At 51.9% G+C, this 22372-nt stretch overlaps 9 protein-coding genes across 9 annotated transcripts; 4 read left to right on the top strand and 5 right to left on the bottom strand.

Annotated features, from left to right (window-relative positions):
* Positions 1–288: 288 nt before the first annotated feature.
* Z520_10631 (uncharacterized protein) lies at positions 289–2431 on the bottom strand (the record flags this gene model as incomplete). Its single annotated transcript, XM_016781123.1, has 3 exons — positions 289–367; positions 462–1779; positions 1831–2431. The coding sequence occupies 3 exons, from the start codon at positions 2429–2431 to the stop codon at positions 289–291; spliced, it is 1998 nt and encodes a 665-aa protein (XP_016627848.1).
* Positions 2432–3118: 687 nt separating this feature from the next.
* On the bottom strand, positions 3119–3346 carry Z520_10630 (uncharacterized protein; the record flags this gene model as incomplete). Its single annotated transcript, XM_016781122.1, has 1 exon — positions 3119–3346. The coding sequence occupies one exon, from the start codon at positions 3344–3346 to the stop codon at positions 3119–3121; it is 228 nt and encodes a 75-aa protein (XP_016627847.1).
* A 592-nt stretch (positions 3347–3938) lies between these two features.
* On the bottom strand, positions 3939–5597 carry Z520_10629 (uncharacterized protein; the record flags this gene model as incomplete). The annotated part of the gene is made up of 1 exon (XM_016781121.1): positions 3939–5597. The coding sequence occupies one exon, from the start codon at positions 5595–5597 to the stop codon at positions 3939–3941; it is 1659 nt and encodes a 552-aa protein (XP_016627846.1).
* A 722-nt stretch (positions 5598–6319) lies between these two features.
* On the top strand, positions 6320–9208 carry Z520_10628 (uncharacterized protein; the record flags this gene model as incomplete). Its single annotated transcript, XM_016781120.1, has 1 exon — positions 6320–9208. The coding sequence occupies one exon, from the start codon at positions 6320–6322 to the stop codon at positions 9206–9208; it is 2889 nt and encodes a 962-aa protein (XP_016627845.1).
* Positions 9209–9966: 758 nt separating this feature from the next.
* Z520_10627 (uncharacterized protein) lies at positions 9967–12905 on the top strand (the record flags this gene model as incomplete). The annotated part of the gene is made up of 9 exons (XM_016781119.1): positions 9967–10054; positions 10627–10800; positions 10899–10951; positions 11010–11375; positions 11434–11503; positions 11611–11905; positions 11959–12010; positions 12079–12482; positions 12557–12905. The coding sequence occupies 9 exons, from the start codon at positions 9967–9969 to the stop codon at positions 12903–12905; spliced, it is 1851 nt and encodes a 616-aa protein (XP_016627844.1).
* A 503-nt stretch (positions 12906–13408) lies between these two features.
* On the top strand, positions 13409–14890 carry Z520_10626 (uncharacterized protein; the record flags this gene model as incomplete). The annotated part of the gene is made up of 2 exons (XM_016781118.1): positions 13409–13491; positions 13576–14890. 2 exons carry the CDS (start codon positions 13409–13411, stop codon positions 14888–14890), a joined length of 1398 nt encoding a protein of 465 aa, XP_016627843.1.
* A 695-nt stretch (positions 14891–15585) lies between these two features.
* Positions 15586–16420, bottom strand: Z520_10625 (nascent polypeptide-associated complex subunit beta; the record flags this gene model as incomplete). The annotated part of the gene is made up of 3 exons (XM_016781117.1): positions 15586–15851; positions 16008–16180; positions 16329–16420. 3 exons carry the CDS (start codon positions 16418–16420, stop codon positions 15586–15588), a joined length of 531 nt encoding a protein of 176 aa, XP_016627842.1.
* A 519-nt stretch (positions 16421–16939) lies between these two features.
* On the top strand, positions 16940–18020 carry Z520_10624 (uncharacterized protein; the record flags this gene model as incomplete). The annotated part of the gene is made up of 5 exons (XM_016781116.1): positions 16940–17022; positions 17171–17261; positions 17333–17368; positions 17475–17866; positions 17933–18020. The coding sequence occupies 5 exons, from the start codon at positions 16940–16942 to the stop codon at positions 18018–18020; spliced, it is 690 nt and encodes a 229-aa protein (XP_016627841.1).
* A 263-nt stretch (positions 18021–18283) lies between these two features.
* Z520_10623 (uncharacterized protein) lies at positions 18284–18773 on the bottom strand (the record flags this gene model as incomplete). Its single annotated transcript, XM_016781115.1, has 2 exons — positions 18284–18394; positions 18453–18773. The coding sequence occupies 2 exons, from the start codon at positions 18771–18773 to the stop codon at positions 18284–18286; spliced, it is 432 nt and encodes a 143-aa protein (XP_016627840.1).
* Between the last annotated feature and the right edge of the window lie 3599 nt (positions 18774–22372).

Here is a 22372-nt window from a genome sequence, read left to right as displayed (position 1 = left end):
TGTGGCCTCTTGTTTCGTTCCAATCCAGCAAAAACCGAAAAGAAAAACATTCTTATCGCTCCGACCATGTCCCCCTTTACCCTTCCAACAATCCGGTGTCCCGCGCTGTGTTTTTCACTCATACAAACTCCGCTCGCATTTCATCTTTCTTTCCATGTTTCATACCTACCGTAAACATATCGACAAGGCGCAAAGGAGAAAAAGAGCTCGGAACATGCTGCTAGCCTAGAACGCGCAGGTGCTAGTTGCCATGTTTATGACACTATCTGAGACCTTCCATTCGCCTTCTCAGAAGATGGTTCCAAATGTGCCGTCGGTGTCGATCTTCTTTCGCGGGCTTCCTCCTTCTGTATCTGGCTTGCGATGTCTGCACAATTCACATCATGGGTTAGCATATTGCCACCGCCGTAGTCTCCTGACCAGTGTGCATGACAGAAGAAAGGAAGCAGTTGATCACATACCTGAACGTGAACCCCACGAAGAGACCCTTGCCCATCTTTTCGTCCCGATCCGCCATATCTTCCAAGGTTCTCTGTTTATCATGCACCTCCTTGTACTTGGCCATGTCCGCTTCATTCGAGAAATCGTCAAAATACCCAGCGTCAGTCTCCGAATCCAGTTCCGGCACAAACGGCGCCTTCTGCTCTCTCAACTTGGAGAAGTCCACCTCGGCAAAGTACTCGTGCTTGTGGATTTCGGAAATGGATTTGAATCGGTGATCCTTGGCAGCAACGAGGCGAGTGATCAGGTCCCAGGTGCGCTTGGAGAGGAAGTAGGTGGGGTCATCGTAGATGGGTTTCCGGAGCACACGCTGCCAACGTTTGAGGTTCTGCCAGGTTTCGTCAACAGTGGCGCCGGCGAACGGGGGGTATCCTGCCAGGGCTTCAAAGAGCATGCAACCCAAAGACCAGTAGTCGACAGTGAAATCATATGTTTCACCCTTGAGGACTTCTGGGGCCATGTAGTCGGGCGAGCCCACGATGGACTTGGCATAGTTGATGTCCTTCTTGCGGAGGGAACGGTAACCCTCGCGACGTTGGTCGGCTGAGCGGTCTTCAACGGCGGGCATGCCGAAGGGAACCGGCGTGTTTCCTACTTCTTCAAGTTTGATGCGCATGCTTTCGATCTTGATGGGGCTGAGCATGCCGGCGGCGAGACCGAAGTCAGTGAGTTTGACATGTCCGGTGGCGTCAATTAAGAAGTTTTCTGGCTTCAAGTCGCGGTGAATATAGCCCAGCGTGTGCAAGGCGTCAACGCAGGAAAACATTTCAGCAATGTAGAATCTGGCATGACGATTGTGAAGGACGCCGGTGTTGTTGAGCAGGGTTCGAAAGTCGCCTCCAGGAACGTACTCCATGGCCAGGTAGATTTGTTCTTCATCTTGGAAAGAGTACAGCAACTTGACAAGCCACTCAGATTTCGCGGCGGTCAGGATGTCTCGTTCCGTCAAGATGTGACGCACTTCATCCAATTTGAAGAGGAGTTTCTTTCTCATGACCTTGAGTGCACAGACTTCTCGAGTGTCTTTCTTTTGAGCGAGATAGACCTGGCCATACCCACCTTGACCCACTTGGGTGAGGATCTGGAAGTCACCATGGCGGAGGCGAGTGCGACGCTTGCGCAGATTGGCCCGCTCACGCCCAAGGTACTTGTGGAGTGCAACGTCGAACTCTTCTCTTGGTGTCTCAGGTGGAGCAGGGAACGAGGCTTTGAAAGCAGCTTCTCTAGACTGACGATTATGGACGTAGGAGAGCAGGTCAAAGTAGTAGTCAAGGAAGTCTATGAGAAATTAGTGCCCGACCCCGTACTGTGGAGCGTTGAGATACATACACAATTGAGTCACATTTGCCAGTCGCTTAACTTTTGGAAGTTGCAACTTTTGCAACTCCTCGGCGGTGAGACCTTTGGTTGTGTTCAAAGTCTTCTTGGAATCGGCTGTCCGATATTGTTCTTGTCGCGAGAGGGCAGCATGGTTCTGCTGGACACCTTTGCCATATCCCAGGCCACTGGCGGGAGCGTTTTCTTTGTTGGATTGACGCGTGGGACTCTCTGAACGGGCATAATACTGAGCAGCAGGATCTGCGAACGGGTCTTCGCTCACATTCTCGTCACCAGCAGAAAACCCTTGTTTGGCTGGGGATTTTGGCTGCGCCTTGGTAGGCGACGTGGGAGCCAATTTCATGGCATTGTCAAAGACATTGGGCAGATCATTGGCTCCAGGTGGGAGTTGTCTCTTGCTTGGACTGCCTTGAGGAGTTTGTACAGGACTGGTGAAACCATGGGCAACAGCGCTTCCCGGTGTTGTTGGGGTCTGAGGACGATCGTACATCTCGTTGCCAGAACGAGTATGCAGCAGAGGAGGAGGCATCGGCATGACCATGTTGAGATCTTGTTGTGATTTCGGGGAGAGAGGTGTGCTGCCGACAGCCATTCTCCGTCGGACGAATGTGTGTTTTGGAGATGAGTGCGGCGGGAGGGAGGGTGCGGCGGGAAGGTGAGGCGGGCGGTGAAGACAGAGGCTAAACTCACTCTCTATCAACACAAGAGCAGGGCAGTCATGCAACTGATCCTATCTACTGATCCCTCAAGCGACTGATCAGGTTTGGAAAGAGGCAGTGAGGACGATAGCAAGATCAATTGCGCACCGCAGGCAAACAAGACCACCCTGCGACGTGGTGCGGATACTACAAGGGATAATATATTCAAGACGGATTTGGAGAAGTCAACAACAGCGACTTGTTTCGATGGGCAACGAAAGGATCGTGCCCCAGTCACGTGCGTCTATTTTGACTGATTGTGATCCCGCCGCTTTAAGCGAGCCATGCATTCTCGCCATGCGGTGCAAAACGATATGGATCTCGGAATCGCATTGTTGTGCGTGACTGAGAAGCTGGAGTGGTCTGCTCGACCGAGACAAGCAATGCTTCCTTCCAGGCTGGCTCAATACTCAGCATACCCTTTTGCAACATCTCCATGTCGAATAAGCAGCGAAGCCAACGTCGCGATCATACCAGTTTGGGTCTCAATCATGCACCAGAACTTATGGCCTGGCTCTTGCTCGATCGGTCAACGTTGCGAGTCAACACCCCCCTCGGGAGCGTTGTAAGGCTTCGAGGGACTACTCCTGATTCTCATGGTCCCAAAGAGCTTGAAGAATTGCCATGCCTTCCTCTACATCTTCCTCCTCGTCGAGTTTCAGTTGGTAGCTCAGCATGAAGTGGTAGAAAGAGCGGTAGCTAAGCTGCTGGGCCATCTTATCTCGAGACATTCGCATACTTTTTTTCTGGCCCGATTGTGAGGAAGTGGTATTGGACCGAGGAGTCGCAGACTGGCTGGTTTCGGGCATCTTATCTCCTGATGGGAAGAGAAAGCGATTGATGTCTAAGAGAACTCCGTACGTCTTGAACTCTGAGGTAGGCGTCAGGAGAGCGGGTTTGTGCCGTTCAGTGTGGGCTTGGGGGTGTACCGTAGAGATTGAGATTTGGTGGAGGATTTCGAGATATCAATATGGCTAGGGAGAGCTGTATTAGTATCGCAAAAAGCGGTCAGGCATCCTTATGGAGACCGTTCTAGACTCGAATTCCAGAGGATCCTGATGTGGGCCGAAGCGTGCCGAAACGATTCTGTAGCAGGAAACAAGAACACTCGAGTGTGGTTTGTACACAACATATTTTTTGCAGTTACGAGCCTGGAAGTCCTAAAAGGGTGGGGAACGACTGAGAATCGAGGACACAATCGACAGAACCTCCAAATGCCTTGACTGGACCATCACGCCACTGTTGACTCTCTCAGGAAGCTTCTGTTTCAACATTGGATATATTGCACAACCTACCATTCTCGGCAATCCAAAGAATAAGAGACTGGGGGCACACCAATTCTCCAAAACATTCGCTCCTTTTGGTAATATTCAGAGCTCCTGGCAAGCCGGCCCAACATGTTTACCACTCCATCTTCTCTTTGACATATAGATCCACGTATTTGTCAACTTCCATCGAGTCCAGCTTCGAGGCATCAGTGCCCAGTTCCAGAAGCTCCTTGATCTTAGCCTCTGGGAAGTGGTGGCTCAAATGTCTCTTGTACTTGGCCAAAATCTCAGGCTTGGCCTCATCTCTTCGCAGACGGTGACCAAGTGGAGCCTCCACCACGACTTCATCAAGCACAGTTCCATCATTCAGTGTCACGGTCAGAGCATTGGAAATCGTTCTCAAGGCAGGGTCGTGGTAGTCCTTGGTAAATTGAGGATCCTCAACACACTTGATCTTCTTCCGAAGGTCCTCTACCAGAGGAGACGTAGCGGCCTCGCTGCCATCAACGTAGTCGGTGGCTTCCAAACGGTTGAAGCACAGCATAGTGGCAACCATATATTGAACGCAGTGGTCTCGATCGGCGAAGTTGTCCATGGGCTTGAATTGCTTGTCAATGATTCGGATGCAGGCTTCGTGGGTTCGGTTGGTGATCTCTTTGATATCCTTGGCTGACTTGCCCATGTCGGCAAGGATTTTGTAGACCTTTTGTGCAGCTTCGACAGCAGTCTGCGAGTGGAACTCGGCTGGGTACGACACCTTGAACAAGACGTTCTCCATGACATATGATCCATAAGGACGCTGGAACTCAAACTTCTTGCCCTTGAAGAGAACATCATAGAAACCCCAGACAGGCGCCGACAGGACCGTGGGAATGCCGGCTTGGCCTTGCAGGACCTTGAATGCGAGGTTTACAGCTCTTTGACAAGCATCTCCAGCAGCCCACGATTTGCGGGACATGGTGTTGGGCGAGTGTCGGTAGGTCCGCAAGCTCTGCCCATCGACAAATGCTTGAGAGACAACAGCAGCAGTCTGGGCCTCGTCAAGACCCAGCATTTTGCTCACCACTGCAGCCGATGCCACCTTCACGAGGACGACATGGTCCAAGCCGACTCTGTTGAAGGAGTTCTCTAGAGCCAGACAGCCTTGGATCTCATGTGCTTTGATCATGCCTTCCAAAACATCTCTGACGGTGGGAATCTTGCCATTGCCGACCTTACCGCCAGCTCTGTTTGTCCGGGCCATCCAGTCAGCAACCGCCAGAATCGCACCGAGATTGTCCGAAGGATGACCCCATTCTGCAGCCAGCCAGCAGTCATTGTAGTCCAGCCATCTGATCATAGCCCCAATATTGAAAGCACCGTTCACTGGGTCCAATTCATATGGTGTTCCCGGAACTCGAGTTCCATGAGGAGTAGTAGCTCCTGGGACAACAGGGCCTAGGATAGCCGTGCACTGAGGAAAGCGCAGGGCCTCCAGACCACAGCCGATAGTGTCGAGGAGGATATAGCGAGAAGTATCGAGGGCAAGTTCCGAGTCAATCTTGTAATTGTGCACGTATGAGGCGATGTCCGTGATTTCAGGGTCGTATGCTTGGGTAGAGGCTTTGGAGGGCTCCGAGGAAGCCATCTTCGCAGAAGTCGAGAAGGAGGAGGTAAACGCAGGCGTAGGACGAGGAAGTCTCAAGCTAGGTGCTGAGCGGATTGCCGAGGAGGGTGCTTGCGCTCGAACAGCCAAAGCACCGGCAGCCAACCTTCGCACTGGAGCTCTTTTGAATGCAGAGGACACCAGCATGGCTGATCAAGTCGTGGGGTTGGTGGAAGAGCTCAGGGCGACAGCGGTCGACCGAGTGCAGTTAGAATCGTAAATGTCGGGTGATGATATGAGGAGCCAGCGAACACTCAATGCTCGACACAGGCAAGTGACAGCAACAGGCTAGTGAGGCTTCTGTGTTTCCCGAGCCACAACAGGGTCAGGCTTTGGTCGAGTTGCTCACCGACTTGAGAGTGAGAGCCAAAGAAAGTGAAGAGAGTGGAAAACCAGGGCAGGGACGATGGAGGGGAAGCAAAGGAATCAAATAAAAGTCAGAGCTCGAGCAACTCTCAACAATCTTTTTTCTAGATTCCTGGCAACGTCCCTCACTTCCCTCACTTAATACTAGCACAGCAGCTATCACCCAGCTATCTACTTCGGTCATCTATTTTACATCATCCTGTCCTCATCGTCCCGTCGCTTCCAGGCTGTTACTGACCTATCGAGCTCGCCCTTCCCAGCATCGCTTCTGTTGCCGCGTCCCCGATCGAGCTCCGACTGCCTCGGCCATTGCCGGCCCATCGCAAGTGGTGACTTAGTGGTCCCTTTCGAGGTCTGCTAGAGGCCGCCCCGCTTGCATGTCCCTGATTCTTGCTAGCTGTGAATTAGCTGTGAGTTCCGTCTCTATCCCATCCACCATTGATTGGCCGGGTGTCAGCCTTTCTAATAGTGATGCTTGCAGCAGTCAGAAGGGAATGCAAAAAATGTCCCATAGACAAGCCCGCTATCAGCCTCTTGATAATGCCTCTGAAGTAGAGCTTGACGGAGGCGACCTGTCCGATGATGACCCCAAGGCACCTCAGACTTTCACCCTCCGCTCCGGTCCACCAGCAAGCGACGCCGCTTCCTCAAGCGAGGTCGCTTTGTTAGGCTCCTCCGCCCCTGGAGTCCGTGGCACGTCCCCCAGACGACGAAAATATCCCGATACCGTTGCCAGCCGCTTCTGCGTCGGCCCCAGACTCACTAAGCAATACATCGCCTGCTCAGTCCTCATCTTAGCAGTCATTGTCTCGCTCATTGGTGGCGGTGGCTACTGGGTCTATACAAAGGGTCAGATCAATGGGCAGTCTCCGCCGTGGTATCCGACACCGCCAGGCGGGACATTGCCAGCATGGCAAGTCAGCTACGACAAGGCTCGGAAACTGGTTGAGCGTATGAGCCTCGTGGAAAAGGTCAACATCACCACCGGCACAGGATGGGCAATGGGACTTTGTGTGGGCAATACTGCTCCTGCACTGAGCGCTGGTTTCCCCGGTCTTTGTCTTCAGGACGGCCCTCTGGGGATACGATTTGCAGATCATGCTACTTCCTTCCCTGCTGGTATCACGGTGGGCGCCACCTGGAACCGTGATTTGATGCGTCGCCGCGGCGCCGCTCATGCACGTCAGGCCAAACTCAAGGGCGTCAACGTTCTTCTTGGGCCAGCAATGGGACCATTGGGTCGAAACCCGGCTGGTGGCCGAACGTGGGAAGGCTTTGGCAGCGATCCAGTCGTGCAAGGCGTAGCTGCATACGAGACCATTCAAGGCATCCAGTCACAAGGTGTCATGGCAACTGCAAAACACTATATTGGCAACGAGCAAGAGCATTTCCGTCGACCTCTGGAGTGGGGTCTCCCAGAGGCTCTCTCTTCCAATATCGATGATCGCACTCTGCACGAAGTCTACGCCTGGCCGTTTGCCGAGAGTGTAAGAGCCGGAGTGGCCAGCATCATGTGTTCCTATCAGATGGTCAACAATTCTTATGCTTGTGCGAACAGTAAGTTGATGAACGGGCTCTTGAAAGATGAACTCGGCTTCCAAGGCTTTGTCCAGTCGGACTGGTTGGCTCAACGCAGCGGTGTTGCTAGTGCTCTCGCAGGCCTCGATATGTCCATGCCCGGTGACGGATTGTTTTGGCAAGATGGAAGATCACTCTTCGGCGAGCAGCTCACCATCGCGGTGCTCAATGGCTCTCTTCCGGTGAGCAGGCTCAACGACATGGTCACACGGATCGTTGCTGCATGGTATCAGCTAGGACAAGATTCCTGGGCCTCTGAAGGACCCAATTTTTCCTCGTGGACGCACGATGAATACGGCTATCCACATGCTGGTAGCAATAGCAAACAAGACAAAGTCCTCGTCAACAAGTATGTCGAGACAGAGAACGACGAAAGCCGACAATTAGCCCGAGAAGTCGCCAGCGAGGGCACCATTCTGCTGAAGAACGAAGATTCAATTTTGCCCCTGAGTCCTACACTTTCCGAGCTGGGGACCGGTACCCCCAAGCGAGTCGCCATTATCGGGGAGGACGCCGGCCCTGGGAAAGGACCTAATTACTGCGAAGATCGAGCTTGCAATCAAGGCACTCTCGCTGTGGGTTGGGGTTCAGGTGCGACAGATTTCACTTACCTCGTGGACCCGCTCTCAGCGCTGAACTCAAGCTTCGACCAGTCCGTGGTCGAAATAACCAGCTCCCTCACCAATAAATTGTCTTCCAATTTCAGGAAGGCGCTCAGGGAACAAGACTTATGCCTCGTCTTTGGCAACGCAGACTCGGGCGAAGGCCATCGCATCTGGCATAGTCAACGTGCAGACAGAAATGACCTGGAAATCCAGAAAGGCGCAGGCCAGTTGATTCGCACTGTGGCCGACGAGTGCGGTGGTCCTGTTGTGGTCATTATTCATTCTGTTGGTCCTGTCATCCTCGAGGAGTTTGCCGATTTGCAGTCCGTCAAGGCCATTGTCTTTGCGAACCTGCCCGGTCAGGAAAGCGGAAATGCCCTTGCTGATGTCCTGTTTGGACGTACCGATGCTTCCGGACGGCTTCCCTACACGGTCGGCAAGTCCCTTGCGGACTATGGTCCAGGTGCTCCAGTGCTTTACTATCCCAACGCCATCACCCCACAGGTGAATTTCAGGGAAGGCCTGTTCATCGATTACCGGCATTTTGACAAGGCAGGCACTGAGCCTCGTTATCCTTTCGGTCACGGGTTGTCCTTCACAACATTCGATTTCTCTGACCTGGTCGTTACGAGACTGAGATCGAAATCGGCCCTCCCTTCTGCAAGGCCTCCAACGCTGACACCCCCAAGATTTGACGAAACTATACCACCTGTTGAGAGTGCGCTCATCCCAAGCACACTCACAAAGATAAGGAAGTTCGTTTATCCGTACATATCTCGAGCAGACCAAGTAAAGAAGGGCAAGTATCCGTATCCTGATGGATACGACATCGTTCAGGCGCCCAGTGCTGCTGGAGGTGGCGAAGGCGGCAATCCTGCTCTGTTTGAAGAGTATGTCAATGTCCAAGTGCGTATTACAAACACAGGAAACCGCAAAGGGAAGTCCGTGGTACAACTGTATGTCTCATTCCCTTCTGCGATAAAGGAACCATCCACGAATGAAATCATCGAAACGCCGGTGAGGGTGTTGCGCAACTTCACAAAGATCGAGCTCGAGGCAGGTGCAGCACAGGTTGTGAACCTCAGTCTGACTCGAAAAGATTTGAGTTACTGGTCTGTGATTCAACAGAATTGGGTGATGCCTGATGGTCCGTTCACCTTGGCTGTGGGTCGCAGTTCGAGAGATCTACCTCTGGAGGGGATATATTGAATGCCTGAAGCATAGGCATTTCGAGTCAGATATTGCGGAGTCAGAATGGTGCATGCGAGGATGTGAGGACCTTGCCAATACGAGGCACACGGTTTAGACAGCCCTGCACGCGATCTGCCCTACCAGAACTGAAGGACAAAAGCGACCTTGGGACGAGATCATCTGATATACGAGTCGACAGTGCCTACGCGACAGTGCCACTCCTCTACTTCTACCTCGGACCAAATGTCGCTTCCTTGTCGCCACACTTCGGCCGAGGACTCTGTCACCAGCTAGTCTCCGCAAATCCGGGCTTCCCCCACACATGGGGTTTGCTAACCAAAGCCTCTATTGACTCTAGGCCGAGGGCCTCAGGGCTCTCTCTGGCTTCACAAAGGCTCGCTTTGATGAATATGCTTCCTCGTCCAATATTGATGATTGGCTCATCAGTCGATGTCCTGACCCTACCTAGGTAAGTTCCGGACTGGGGCAAGGCCGGTGATATGAAGTGGATGTGGCACTCTGAAGCATGTTACATAGACTTTGGCAGAACTCATGTTCCCCGCTACTCTTCGATTGTCAAGAGCTGTGACCACTTTGACTATAAGTTGCCATCACGTCGACCCCTTTGGCCGAGTACTTTCCTGAAAACAGCGTCTACTCCGCCTTGTGCTGCTTCCAAAGTGATCCATAACTAACATAGACGCCGGTTTAATACCTGCCCTCTCCTTCATCACCTGCTTCTCTTTGTTGCACGACTCTGTGAGTCTGTTTTCGAAATGGCTCCCGATCTCAACTCAATGGCCCAGTATGCCACTGACGGTTATGCCAACAACGGGGTGCCTCGAGAGGAATATACAATTCCTGGTAAGTTGATCGTTTTCTTTTCCCCTGGTTCACCCCATCCACATAGTCTTCGAGTTGCCGCAAATCTGGATCCGAGAAGTTGTCCTCACTACTTCACAATCTATCCGGGAACATGCTTCATGCTTCTTAGGCCAACAGCACCCTCCACGCGTTGTGTTCTTCTTGTGCGAGAATTGGTCAGACTGCGTCAGGCCTCCAACTTCTCCAATCGACAAGCAATGTACAGGCAACGAAGATGACATTACCCTTTGGTTGTCGGTCGGTTGAGCAATGACGTTTTTGGTCGAGTCCATCCTCCCAATATGTGCCGAAGATGTTGTACTCTCTGGACCACAGCTCGCAGGGCTGCCTGCCCAGGGTGCTTCTGTATCCTTGCTTTCCTGCGGGGCGCATTCATCAGGACCAACAAACGCACTAGAGTGTCCTGCCAGCCCGGGTTCACCTTCTCCAATCTTGAAACCTTGGACCCGAAAATTAGGCCTTCAGCGGAATTCTTTCCTGGCTTTCTGCCGGTCCATCATCTAGCTTGGCCTGTGGATTCGGAGAGCCGCATGCTAACCAAAATGCTACAGATATTGTGTTGCATGGCCCCTACACCAGGAAGATCCGTGTCTTGTCGATCGGTGCCGGTGTAACCGGGATCATGAATGCCTACCATATTCAGAAGTTTCTACAGAACGTGGAGCATGTGATCTATGAGAAGAACGCTGATATCGGAGGCACCTGGTTGGAAAACAGATATCCAGGTATGATCATCACACACCGTTACCGTAGTTCAGAGCATGCGACTACTGTGGTAACAATGTCGTGTGAATTGTATCAATTGCTGATCGAACGAAAACAGGTTGCGCATGTGATATTCCGAGTCATGCATATACCTATCCTTTTGCCCTGAATGTGAGTTGTGAATACCTTTCGACACCCTCCAAGCCGAGTCTGACCTGTGAACTCGCAGCCCGATTGGCCACGCTTCTTCTCTTACTCGCCCGATATCTGGAAATATCTCGATAAGGTTTGCGAAGTATGGGGCCTGAGGAAATACATGACTTTCAACACCGAGGTCGTGGGATGCTACTGGCAACAGCAGACGGGCGAATGGCTCGTGAAACTGAAGCAGACAAGTCCCGATGGAACCACACGTCTCTTCGAAGACCGCTGCCACATGCTTCTTCACGGGACAGGTATTCTGAACAACTTCAAATGGCCCAACATTGAGGGAATGGAGAAGTTTAAGGGGAAGATCATGCATACGGCTCGGTGGCCCAAGGACTATCAGGCCGAGCAGTGGAAGAAGGATCGTGTCGCTGTTATCGGGTCTGGAGTAAGGTCCACTCTCTCTTCTTGCTGTTGAGCGTATCTGACCTCGTTCATTCGAATAGGCCTCTAGTATTCAGACAGTACCCACAATGCAGCCACACGCCAAACATCTCGATGTGTTCGTCCGGACGGGTATGACTTCCCCACAATCCCGCACCGAATGCATTGCTCTCAACGTCGATGACCTGATGGTCGATACTTCAAATGTTGAAGATGAAGTTCTAACTTCTTGTGCTTAGGTGTTTGGTTTGTGCAAATTGCAAACAACTTCGGCGCAAACCATGAATATACGGACGAGCAGAAACAAGATTTCCGCGATCCATACAAAATCACCGAGCATGCCAAGTCCATCGAGGACCAGGTCAATGGGCTCTGGGGTTCCTTCTACAAGAACTCAAAGGCTCAAGAAGAGGGACAGGCCGCTTTGAAGGCCCGCATGGCTGAGATGATAAGGGATGAGAGACTCCTCAAAGGGTTTACTCCCACTTTCGGCATTGGTTGCCGCAGGATTACTCCTGGTGATCCGTATATGGAGTGAGTTTAACCTTACCGTGATGAATTTCTCTCAAGCCTGACAAACTCTGCAGAGCCATTCAGAAGCCCAATGTCGACGTTCACTTCACCCCTGTTGAAAAGATTGTAAGTCAGGTGCAAGCCACCGTCATCCCGCCTTTCTCGGCGGATCGTCAGATGCTAACGGTGCAAAGGACGAAACAGGAGTTATCGGGGGCGATGGCATTCACCGCGAAGTTGACACAATTGTTTGTGCCACTGGTTTTGACGTATCATACCGTCCTCGCTTTCCCATCGTCGGCCAGAATGGAGTCGACCTAGCCGATAAGTGGAAGGTCTGCCCCGAGGGCTACCTTGGCCTCGCGATTCCCGAATTTCCCAACTTTTTGACATTTATCGGACCCAACTGGCCTGTGGAGAACGGCAGCGTTATGGGTCCGCTGATGTACGTCTCATACTACGCTCTGCAGATGATCAAGAAGCTCCAGTCCGAGTACATTTGCAGCATCGCGCCGAAGCAAGACGTCACGGATGCGTTCAATGAGCATTGCCAAGAATGGATCAGACACACTGTTTGGGTTGAAGAATGCCGATCATGGTTTGTGCTCTCCTTTGCTGCTCTTCCACAAATGCAGATCCAGCTGAGGACATCGCTAACTGACTCCCCATCAGGTACAAGAACAACGAGACAGGTCGGGTGAATGCCGTTTGGCCTGGCTCCTCTTTGCATTACATTGAAGCCATCAAAACACCCCGTTATGAGGACTTTGAAATCGACTACCTTGGACCTGCTAAGAAGAACATGTGGGCGTTCTTGGGCATGGGTACAGTCCAGGCTTTAGTCAACAAAGAGGACGTATCCCCATATCTGAATCCTGAGGCCATTGATCCGGACTGGATGAAAGCTGTGGGCATTGATGCGAGTAAGTTGCACGAGACCAAGTTGAAGGATTTGCAAGCAAAACACGAGGAGCAAAAGGAGAAGAGCAAACAGAACGTGGAGAAGATCGATGTCTCTTGAAGAAATCCGACACGAAAAGTGTGGTACCTAGATAAAGGGTCAGCCAGCCTGATCACGTGAGAGCAAGACTCAGCGGACCAATTGCCTCCAGAGCTTCCCAGATTTAGTATATGGCCGAAGAAAGACTGCTAAGACGATTATCATTTCTGCATTTCATGGAAAGGGAAGGTTAATAATGTCCATCTTCATAGTTGTGTCGTCTACGGGAGCTGGTGCTTAGTGCTCAGCCAGCATGTCACGTGCCAGGGCGTTTCATCCTCCGTCCCTCGTAGAATCTGCGGAGACAAGGGTAAACAACAATAATTCATTTGCACCCTGGTTTCCCATGCGCGCGACTGTCGCCTGGCGCCGATTTTATTTTCTGCATCCTTGAGAAGAGGCTTTCACCCCTTCCGTTTGCTGCGTATCTAGCCTCACACAATTTCTGAGCTTGCCACGACCTGAAGACCAATCAAACGCGCACTCGTTCAATATCATACAACTCCTGGGGAGCGATCGAACCGATGGAGATCCATTCCGTGTTACCTGAAGAGCGAGCAAGAGATCCCAAAGGCGAGACACTTCCCTGGGGCTATCGCTATGCAGAGTAAGTACTCAAAGCGGACCTGGATCACCTCCTCTCAGGGAGAGCATCAAGTTAGGAACATCACTCTGACTCGTCCTCGAACAGCTCGGCGAGAAACGCCAGACAACTACCAGAAGAGAGCGGACCCTTTGGCCGCAATCGGAGTATAAGATCGACCGCGTCACGGACGCCGCGCGCAAGAACCGGCACTACACCCGTTCGTCAAAAGGAGAACACCGCCGTCGCCGAGTTTGGGAGGCTGTTTGCAAAGGAACAGGCGAAAGAGGAAGAGAGGAAGACTACGTTACCCTCACCTCCGACGGCTTCAGGCGAAGCACCCGCGACGGAACGACCTATCCAGCCAGAAGCCGTGCCCACCGAATGTCTACTCTATGGCTATGCGAGCAAACAGTCGGAATGGAAGGTGCTGTCGAAATTCGAAAAGATTGTCTCCCCGGGCATAATTTGCGAAGACTACCCGCGAGAAGATCCCAATCTCTACCTTTCTTCGAACTCGCCGTTTGGCCTTTCTAGGGGCTCCGTGGTGGTCCATCAGAATCTGAGCCGTGAAGCGATCAAGAAGAGTCGGATATACCGCGGTGGGAACCACTGGATTAAGGTCACATTCGACTCCTACCAGGCTGCGGAGAGAGCCTGCTTTTACAGTCCCATCGACATCGATGGCTACATGGTTCACTGCGAGATGTGGCACGGAAAAGGTCCTGCAGCCGATGTTCCGTTACCCAAAGGTCCTGCTGTTGGACCAGAGGGCTCAGACCTTATCCAGCCACAGCTCCCGCGACAGGCTGATGACGGCCGAAGAGCACGGACGTTGAGCTCGTCACAGTCTTCCCGTATGCTATCAGGCAAACAGTCGGCTATTGCTGGCTTCGAACGGGCACTACAGACTTTGCCCCGATCTCACACCATGCCCGACATGCAATACGGGCAGCCTCTTAGCCACGAAGACGAGCAACTCTCCGTCAATTCCGCAACAGCCTCGTCGGCAACCGCAACGGCCACCGACCTAGCTGCTCCTGAGCCATTATCACCTACCGGTCTACGATCACGCTCCGTGCCTCAGCTGCCCAGTGAAACCGCCCAGCACCCCGCAGACTCGGAGTACATGACACACATTAAGAATGTGAAAAAGGTAGTCCTCCGACCAATATCCGAAGCCCTGCCCCCACAGCCGACATTTGCCGAAAGAGTTTTGGGCAGTATCCCTATTGTGTCGTACTTCATGGGGAGCACGAGCACCAAGCAAGGAGCCACGGGCGGAAGACGTGACGTGATAGGCGAGGGACCACTGCTCAGGGACGACGGAAGCTGGGATCCAGCTAATGGCTGGTACTGGAGCTTCTGGCACGGCGTGGACAGGTGGTTTGGGACCGACTTTTGTGGCCTGAAGGACGACTGAGGGCGATCAATCATTGCACATTCAATGAATCACCTTTTCTCGCGAAGACACGACTTTCGCACGCAACGTCGACGCATTCAGTACGACGTGGGGGAGCAGATACCACACACCTATGTATTAATCAGGCAGCGAAATTGGCGGTTCTGCACTCAGAAAAACCCCAGAGACAGGTTGGCATTTTCCAATGAAGACAGAAAGGGTCGCCTTGGGAAGAGGCTTAACGTGCCAACGAGTGACAACTTGTACAAAAGATCAGGAAGAAAGATTGGAGGAGAAACGGACAAAATGGGGGCCGGGGGCGCTCAAAGAATTGGTCTCAGGGTATCAGTTGGAACATCCTGTTCATCACCATTTTTTTTGGACGCTGGATCGGTTTTCTTTGGGGCCTGCATAAATAACCCCCGAAGCTCGCAATCCTGTGGTAACAATTGCGTCCTACAACTCGCATGAGCAGGAGAGATTGAAAACAAAGTCAAGTCTCCCAATTCATACGCATATCCGCCCGAAAACAGACCATTCCTTTTCTTTTCCCCCCTCGCTGTTATGCAAAGGTGGGGCGGAAATGATTCGCATTTCACTCACATTCCATTTTTCCCTGATTTTTTTTACCTTCTGGTGTTTTTCAGCCCTTTTTACATTTGGGGGGAATCACACACAACCTCTTCCGCTCAGATGTTGGGATTATTTTTTCTCTTCTACTCGACTTTGCCCTCAAAGTTCTCGCCCTCGACCAAATCCGGGATCTCGTCGTCATCCTCGTCCTCGCCTCCTTCCTTCTTGCCTCCTTCGCCCTTTTCGCCCTCTTTCTTCTGTAGACTCTGGTACGACTCTGCCAGGCGACGTAAAGAAGCCAGACTGTCCGGGCCGAGTTGGTTCAGGATTCCGGGCACGAGTTCGGTGAGTTCCTTGTCTTCGCCGTTGCCGTAGATGGCGAATGTGTTGGAGGGGACGGAGGCGTGGACTGGACGAGGAAAAGGAGACATACGTTAGCTTCATTGATTCACCCTTGCATATTAAAACCTCAATGTACATCACTGATCATCCTCCTGTTGCTATTCCTCTCTTGGTTCCCGTTGCCGCTGTAATGGTTTCTTAGACTAGAGAGACAGAGACGTACCCTTGGGCGCGGCGAAGTGTATCACATTGCCGTCTTCCTTGAACATATTGACCTCCTCGATCGCCTGGATGGGCTGCACATTCATCTTTTTCAGTGTCGTCTGGAGTTTCTTGTCATCGGTCCCGGAACTCTTGTGCACCTTCTTGGTTTTGCGGCGCGGGGTGCCTTTGCCTCTGGGAATCAAAGAAAGAAAAGATGTCAGATTGAGCGGAATCTTAATGGGACGTCTTGGAGAATTTGGTTTTGAAGCCCGAAGAGTGAAATGCGAAGAGGGGAAATTAAAGATACATACCCTGTGTCGATTGTTAGTGGGGTGCGCACAGGACAAGTTGGTTTCTGTTGTATTTATTGATTTGAGGGGACGTACCAATTCGCACCTGCGCCTGCATGCGCTTGAGCTTTTCTTGATCCATTGTGGTTGATGTGTCGCTGAGCTTGCCTCAGCTCAGATCGGTCACGGGCTAGCAAAAGCCCAGGGCACACAAATTCAATTGCACTCGCCGAGCCTTGAGATCCAAAGACTCAGAAAAAGCTCCACGGACGGTAGAAGGAGCAGAACAAAAGAGGAGATGCTCAGGAAATCTCGAGACAGGGCTTGGATTTCCGTCCTAGCTGTACAAGGATAAGAATGCGAGATAGAAGGGTGGAATTGAGCTTTCGGTTTGCGGGATGATTGAAGGGACGTTACAAACTTCTGGGGGTTTGTGCCCTTTATGACAGTCTTGGCGATTTTGCTGTCCGCTTCAAGTTGGGGGGCCTCCGGAACAACCTCGGCTGCGGAACAACGATTTGGTGATTCGCATGTCTCGCGCGAATGCATTGAGTGTCGATGCCTTCGTTTGCTACAGAACATCCTGCATCTCTGTTCTCTTCCTTTTCAGCCTCTTTCCTTCGTTTGTCTCATACACGACACTGACTTCACGTGCGCAAAGATGGCGGGGAAACAAGCGTTGATCGTACCGGCGCTGAAAAAACATTCGGCCACAGTGATAATGGCGCACGGACTGGGGGACAGGTCAGTATTCAACACTGCTTCGTGCACGGAGATCTGGGGCCTTTGGGCTGATCCTGGAGAAATACAGTGGCGCAGGATGGTGAGTCCATCACGTCCTTCCCGAGAAAGCAGTTGCCGCGGCGTGATCAGAGCAACTCATCGTAGTCAGGGTATCGTTAGCAGAAACCTGGCGACGGCGGGGAAAGTTTGAGGACGTCAAATTCGTCTTCCCTAATGCGCCGAACATCCCCATCACTGTGGTAGGTGCCGGAAGGCAGTATCCCGGCGAAAGCAGTGCGGGGCGTCAGTGTTTGCTAACCCACGAGCGCAGAACTTCGGCATGAACATGCCTGGATGGTATGATATCGTAAGACGCCGCGAACAAGTTGAATGCCCCCTCGCCCTCCGTGCTGCTCCAGCTCCGGATCAGAATACGCAAAAGCTAATACATGATGTATTGTGTGGATGATTAGACAAACTTCTCCGACCTCAAGCAAGACTTCGATGAACCGGGCATCCTACGGTCGCGAGCAACCTTCAACAAACTCATCACCGACGAGATCGACGCCGGTCTGCCCTCCAACCGCATCATCCTGGGTGGTTTCTCCCAAGGCGGAGCCATGTCTCTGTTCACAGGCGCGACGACACCGCACAAGCTAGGCGGGGTCTTTGGATTGAGCTGCTACTTGGTGCTCGGGGACAAGATCAAGGACTTTGCAAAAGAGGCGAACGGCGCGAATATAGACACCCCCTTCTTTATGGGCCATGGCGACGCGGACGAAGTCGTCAAGCATCAGTGGGGAGTGCAGTCGGCCGAGTATCTGAGAAAAGAATTGGGCCACAAAGTCGACTTCAGGACATATCGGTAAGTCGGCGCAGCGTCCAGCTGAGGCTCTCGGTGGGCACAGCAATGTGACTGACGGTGGCATAGGGGCCTTCCTCATTCGGCGGATATGAAAGAAATCGACGACTTGGAGGAGTTCATCAAGAAGTGCTTACCGCCCAGTGAGACACTGTGACTAGATGACGTTGTGGCTGCAGACCAAGGAGCTCAGCACTGGGTATACATTGGCATCACCACCTTGCTGTTCTTACTGGCGTGCGTTCTATTCTTAAGGTCACGGAGTCGGTGTAAAAGTCAACAAGCAAAAACAGCATAGACGAATTCGACTTTGGACGGGCAGAATTGTCCTGCAAGGGGTTCCTCAGCCACGAAAATTATTTGTATTCCGAAAGTATCCAGGTCGAACTTGCTTTTAATTTTAGCTATGGTCCTGTTCGTTTAAGCAGCACCCTCCTTGCGCTGGCCGGTGTAGAAGGCCAAACCGTAAGTGTTGGTCTTGAAGGTGATGACACTGCCCTTGGGGAAGTAGAAAACGTCGCCAGCAACAGCCTACAATCTAACGTCAGTCGTGCTCGCGCAAGTGTCAAACTATCAAGTGAAAGCTCACATGAACGGATTGGCCAGTCTCGTCGCTGATGTCAAATTCACCCTCCAGAATAATCTTCATCTCGTGGTAGGTGTAGGTGTAAACGAGGGGAGTGCCTTTCTCAAGTCTGTAGATGCCACAGCTGATGGGCTTCTCTGGGTCGTTGGATTCACTGCTGGCGACGTCGCCGAGGAAGGCGTTCTCATTGGCAATCAACGGAGGCTTGAACTCGGACTGGACTTTGGAGAAGTGCTTGAAAGCTGGTGTGGAGCCCATCTTTTCAGGCGCGGTTGTTTTCGAGGGTTTGGATTTAGAGGTGAGTTTGCTGAATGAAGCGCCCATTGTTAGATTTCTGAGGATTCTTGAAAACAGCGAAATCCGAGGGGCGCAATGGGCGACTGTAATGTTTTCTGCCCGAATGATCTGGTCCTTGCCAGAGCAATCCTCAGACTCACCTTTATTGGTAACCTGAACGCCCTTCTGAAGCGATCGCAAAGAACAGCTGCGATAAGCAAATGGAACGTGATTGCACGAGGTGTAGGGAAATGCAAACGAGTTTGGGGAAAGAAGTTGAAGAAGCTGCAGACAGGAAGAGAGTAATGCAGGAACCGGGATGCAGAGCTCTATAAGATATACTTCCTGAGCTTTTCAGCTACCCACTACCTGCCTTGTACATCTGGCCGGGCGAGCGCTGCCCCAGTCAGGGCTAGGAATTGATTCCATGCAAACAACGCGGGTGAGGAAATAACGTGGTGGCCAAAGACCCGCGTCAGCGTGTCTAACCTCGATACTAGGCGTCAGACATGAAGGATCTTGAACCAGTAGTCATCGAGTCCCCATAGAACGAAAAGAACTAAAATGATAAAGTAGAGGGGGAAGAAAATGCCTGAGATGGTTAAAGGCAGTGAAGATGAAGACGGTCGAATGGGAAGCTGACCACGAGCGGACAGAGATAAGGATGCCAGGAGGGCAAGGAGGGGCATGTTTCTGGGCATGTTTGTGCCGTTTGCACCAAAAGTGACTATCCACGCTATCGCCATCCTCATACTTCGTACTACGATCCTGCGGCTTTACAGGTTCCCACTGAGCATCTCTCACCGCACAGCCTTGAATGTCAGATGCCAAGTGCATTTCTAAAACCAGAGGATTCGAGCTAATCCGGTCTCGGCTCGACAATTCGAAGCAGGTAGGCTCACGTGACGTCTTGGCAAGTTTACATCCTCTACTAGTATCGACTTAGGCGCGAGGGGTCATCTACCCAGCCAGCTGAAGGCCATTGCGATCCCTCACTTCCACGAATCAATACTTCAGCCCCATTGACGCTGACTGTGCTCCGACCGAAAGCGAAGAGAATGCATCAAGATGGTCTTTCGCATATTCCCGAATGAGGTACAAGGATATCTGCCTCAAGGCCAACCTGCCAATGAGCCAAACTGTGAGCAGCAGCTCTTGCTCACCATCCGCGCCATGACTTATCTGTCTACCTAGCCGTCTATACAGTACTCCCAGCCGTCCTCGGAGCCGACTCTGTGGTTGGTGGATTCAGCCTTGTCTGCCGGATCTTGCGCGAAGCTCAATTTAGCAATCATTTCCCCTCCTCCACTCGCATTCAAACCCACCCGCTTACGAGTACTCGTACCTCGACCTCTGACGCCTTACCTCTTTCAGGCAGGAATTTCTTGCACCCCAAGATCGACATTGGAGAGATTCTTCGAGACTTCAAAAGTCTCTTTCAGGGACCGGGCGTGGTTGACCGGGTCGTCAAAGACAGGTCAAGTCGATCGGTGCTGCTGCAAGGCATGACCCTGACTGACACACAAAAACCCTGCAGGGCCAGTAGTGGAAGAAGAGATATGCTCTCTTTAGACCAACATCACCCAAGATCTCTCATGGTGACGGGTATATCCACCATGGTGGCGGGCTCTAGCACAATCTAGCACTCCCAGGCTTACACTACATCCGCTGACGAACGGATTGGTTTTGACGTGTCTCTAACGTCCTGCTAATCGGGGGAAAGCCAGGAGGGACAAAGCTGCATTTAAATGCAAAGAAATCCCTCCGGTGCCATGGAGCATGGCAAGAAAGGGACTCCACAATCTGCAACTCGGATCCAGCATTTCTACATTCTGCAAAAATTGCACGGCTGGGGCTCCGACATCAGCCAGCCATTCTCCACACGCACAATACGGCCCATTGGCATTCTGCTACGGAAACATTCCCCCTCAGACTTGTCGAAGTCGAATCCAGTGGTTCCGTGTGGTCATTCCACTCACCTGTCTCTGGTACGCCATCTCACAAACGGTGAGTCCTCTTGTTTAGTATATTGACGAATGATATTGTGTAGTCCTTTCCCCGTTTGTTTCTACCATCTCGCATACGCTGCGTATGGCTGAGCCCGGGAGATCAACGACTCTTATGCCTCATGCGGCGTCGCCTAAGCAAAGGCACGACAGTGTGGGCACCACCGTCGCATGATGCCATTGTGCGTTCAACGCCTCTTTGTGCGAGCTCGGTGCTTTTTGGTCCTGCTGAAAAAGGTATGGCTTTTCTTGCTCGGGTCCCAGATGGGCTACTGTCACCAGTGTGATTGTTCCACCCTCGGTGCTCCCCGTCTTCTCTCATACCACCAGCGCCGTCACCAAATACGTATTACTTTTTGGCTACATCGGCTTAGAAAGGCGTCGTCTCAAATGAAGGCCCGAGTCTTCTGGTCTGGAATCCTCTCCCTCATTGTTTTACCCTTTCGAACGAATTTGCGAATTCTCTTGAGCTTATGATGCCACGATCCGAGATTTGCTTTTCTATATCTCTACTCCATGCCTCACTAGACTTAACCTACTGTTTTCACTTGTCTTTAACACTTGCATTCGTATCGAGCGACTGCATTCGAAGACGGCCACAACTCTGAGCTGCGACTATCTTTCATCATCCCCAGTTATGAGCAGCCAGGGCAGCTGCAACACATTCGGCTAAGGGAGGACAGCAAAGACAAGCAGAGCAACCTCTGTTTGCCTCTTCGACCCCCACGACCGCCTCCGCTCGTCCATTGGCCTTTTTGCTCTCGCCAACCCTCTCTCTCTCCATAGGCATAAAATCCCTATTTTGATTACTCTATAGTTACCCATATTTTATATCCCTCTATCCTGTCCCACCCGCGGTTCAGTCTCCACGAACAGACGGGATCTCCGACCTCTGGCCAGGAAGCCTGAGAAAGGGGAGAATAAGAAGGAGCGAACAAGGGACAGCCGCGAGGAACTTGGAGATCCAGAGAAGAGACAGAGTGGGCCACAAAAAAAAGGCGACTTGACCCTCGTGCGTCTGGCGCTTTTACTCTGCTCGACCGGATCCCCTCCCCCAAAAGACTAAAAGGGCTCTTCTTTCGCAGAGAGGCCAAACTCAACTCTAGCGTACTTTTACTGTACTGCTCCGTACCCTTCCCGTTCAATGTAAAGCAGACGGAGAAAAGGAAGAACATTAAAGAGAAGAATCCCTTTGTCTGAACAATCACTCCAAACCGACCACAGGGCTCGTACTCATTCGAACTCGGCTCCAACTCCGCCCCTCAGTAGTGACGACATTTTCTTTTTTTTCGCCGGCCTCCATCAGACGCCAAGAACGCGATCTCGCGAAAACGAGGAGAGAAAGAAAGGACAAAAACAAAAGACAGATTGAGGAAACAGAAGCAAGCATCGTTTTATGCATTGAGAAACACACACTCTCTCTCAAAAGGGCCCTTGGAGACCACCCCCAACTTGCAACTCTTTCGCGGGCACGCCCAAAAAAAAAAACCGAGCACGCAAGCAAAGAATAGAGAGAGGGGGCGACACGAGAAAACAGAAAAGTAGAGGAGGGTCTAGGGGGATCAAGAGCTCATTTTCCCTCCCAAAAAGAACTGGCTGCGCTACGCTATTACCTCTCCACATGGAATCTACGAGTCGCCG

Source organism: Fonsecaea multimorphosa (genome assembly GCF_000836435.1).
Source record: "Fonsecaea multimorphosa CBS 102226 unplaced genomic scaffold supercont1.31, whole genome shotgun sequence".
Classification (NCBI taxonomy): domain Eukaryota; kingdom Fungi; phylum Ascomycota; class Eurotiomycetes; order Chaetothyriales; family Herpotrichiellaceae; genus Fonsecaea; species Fonsecaea multimorphosa.
Note: the sequence above shows the minus strand (reverse complement) of the source record. Positions and strands in the feature narration are given on the sequence as shown.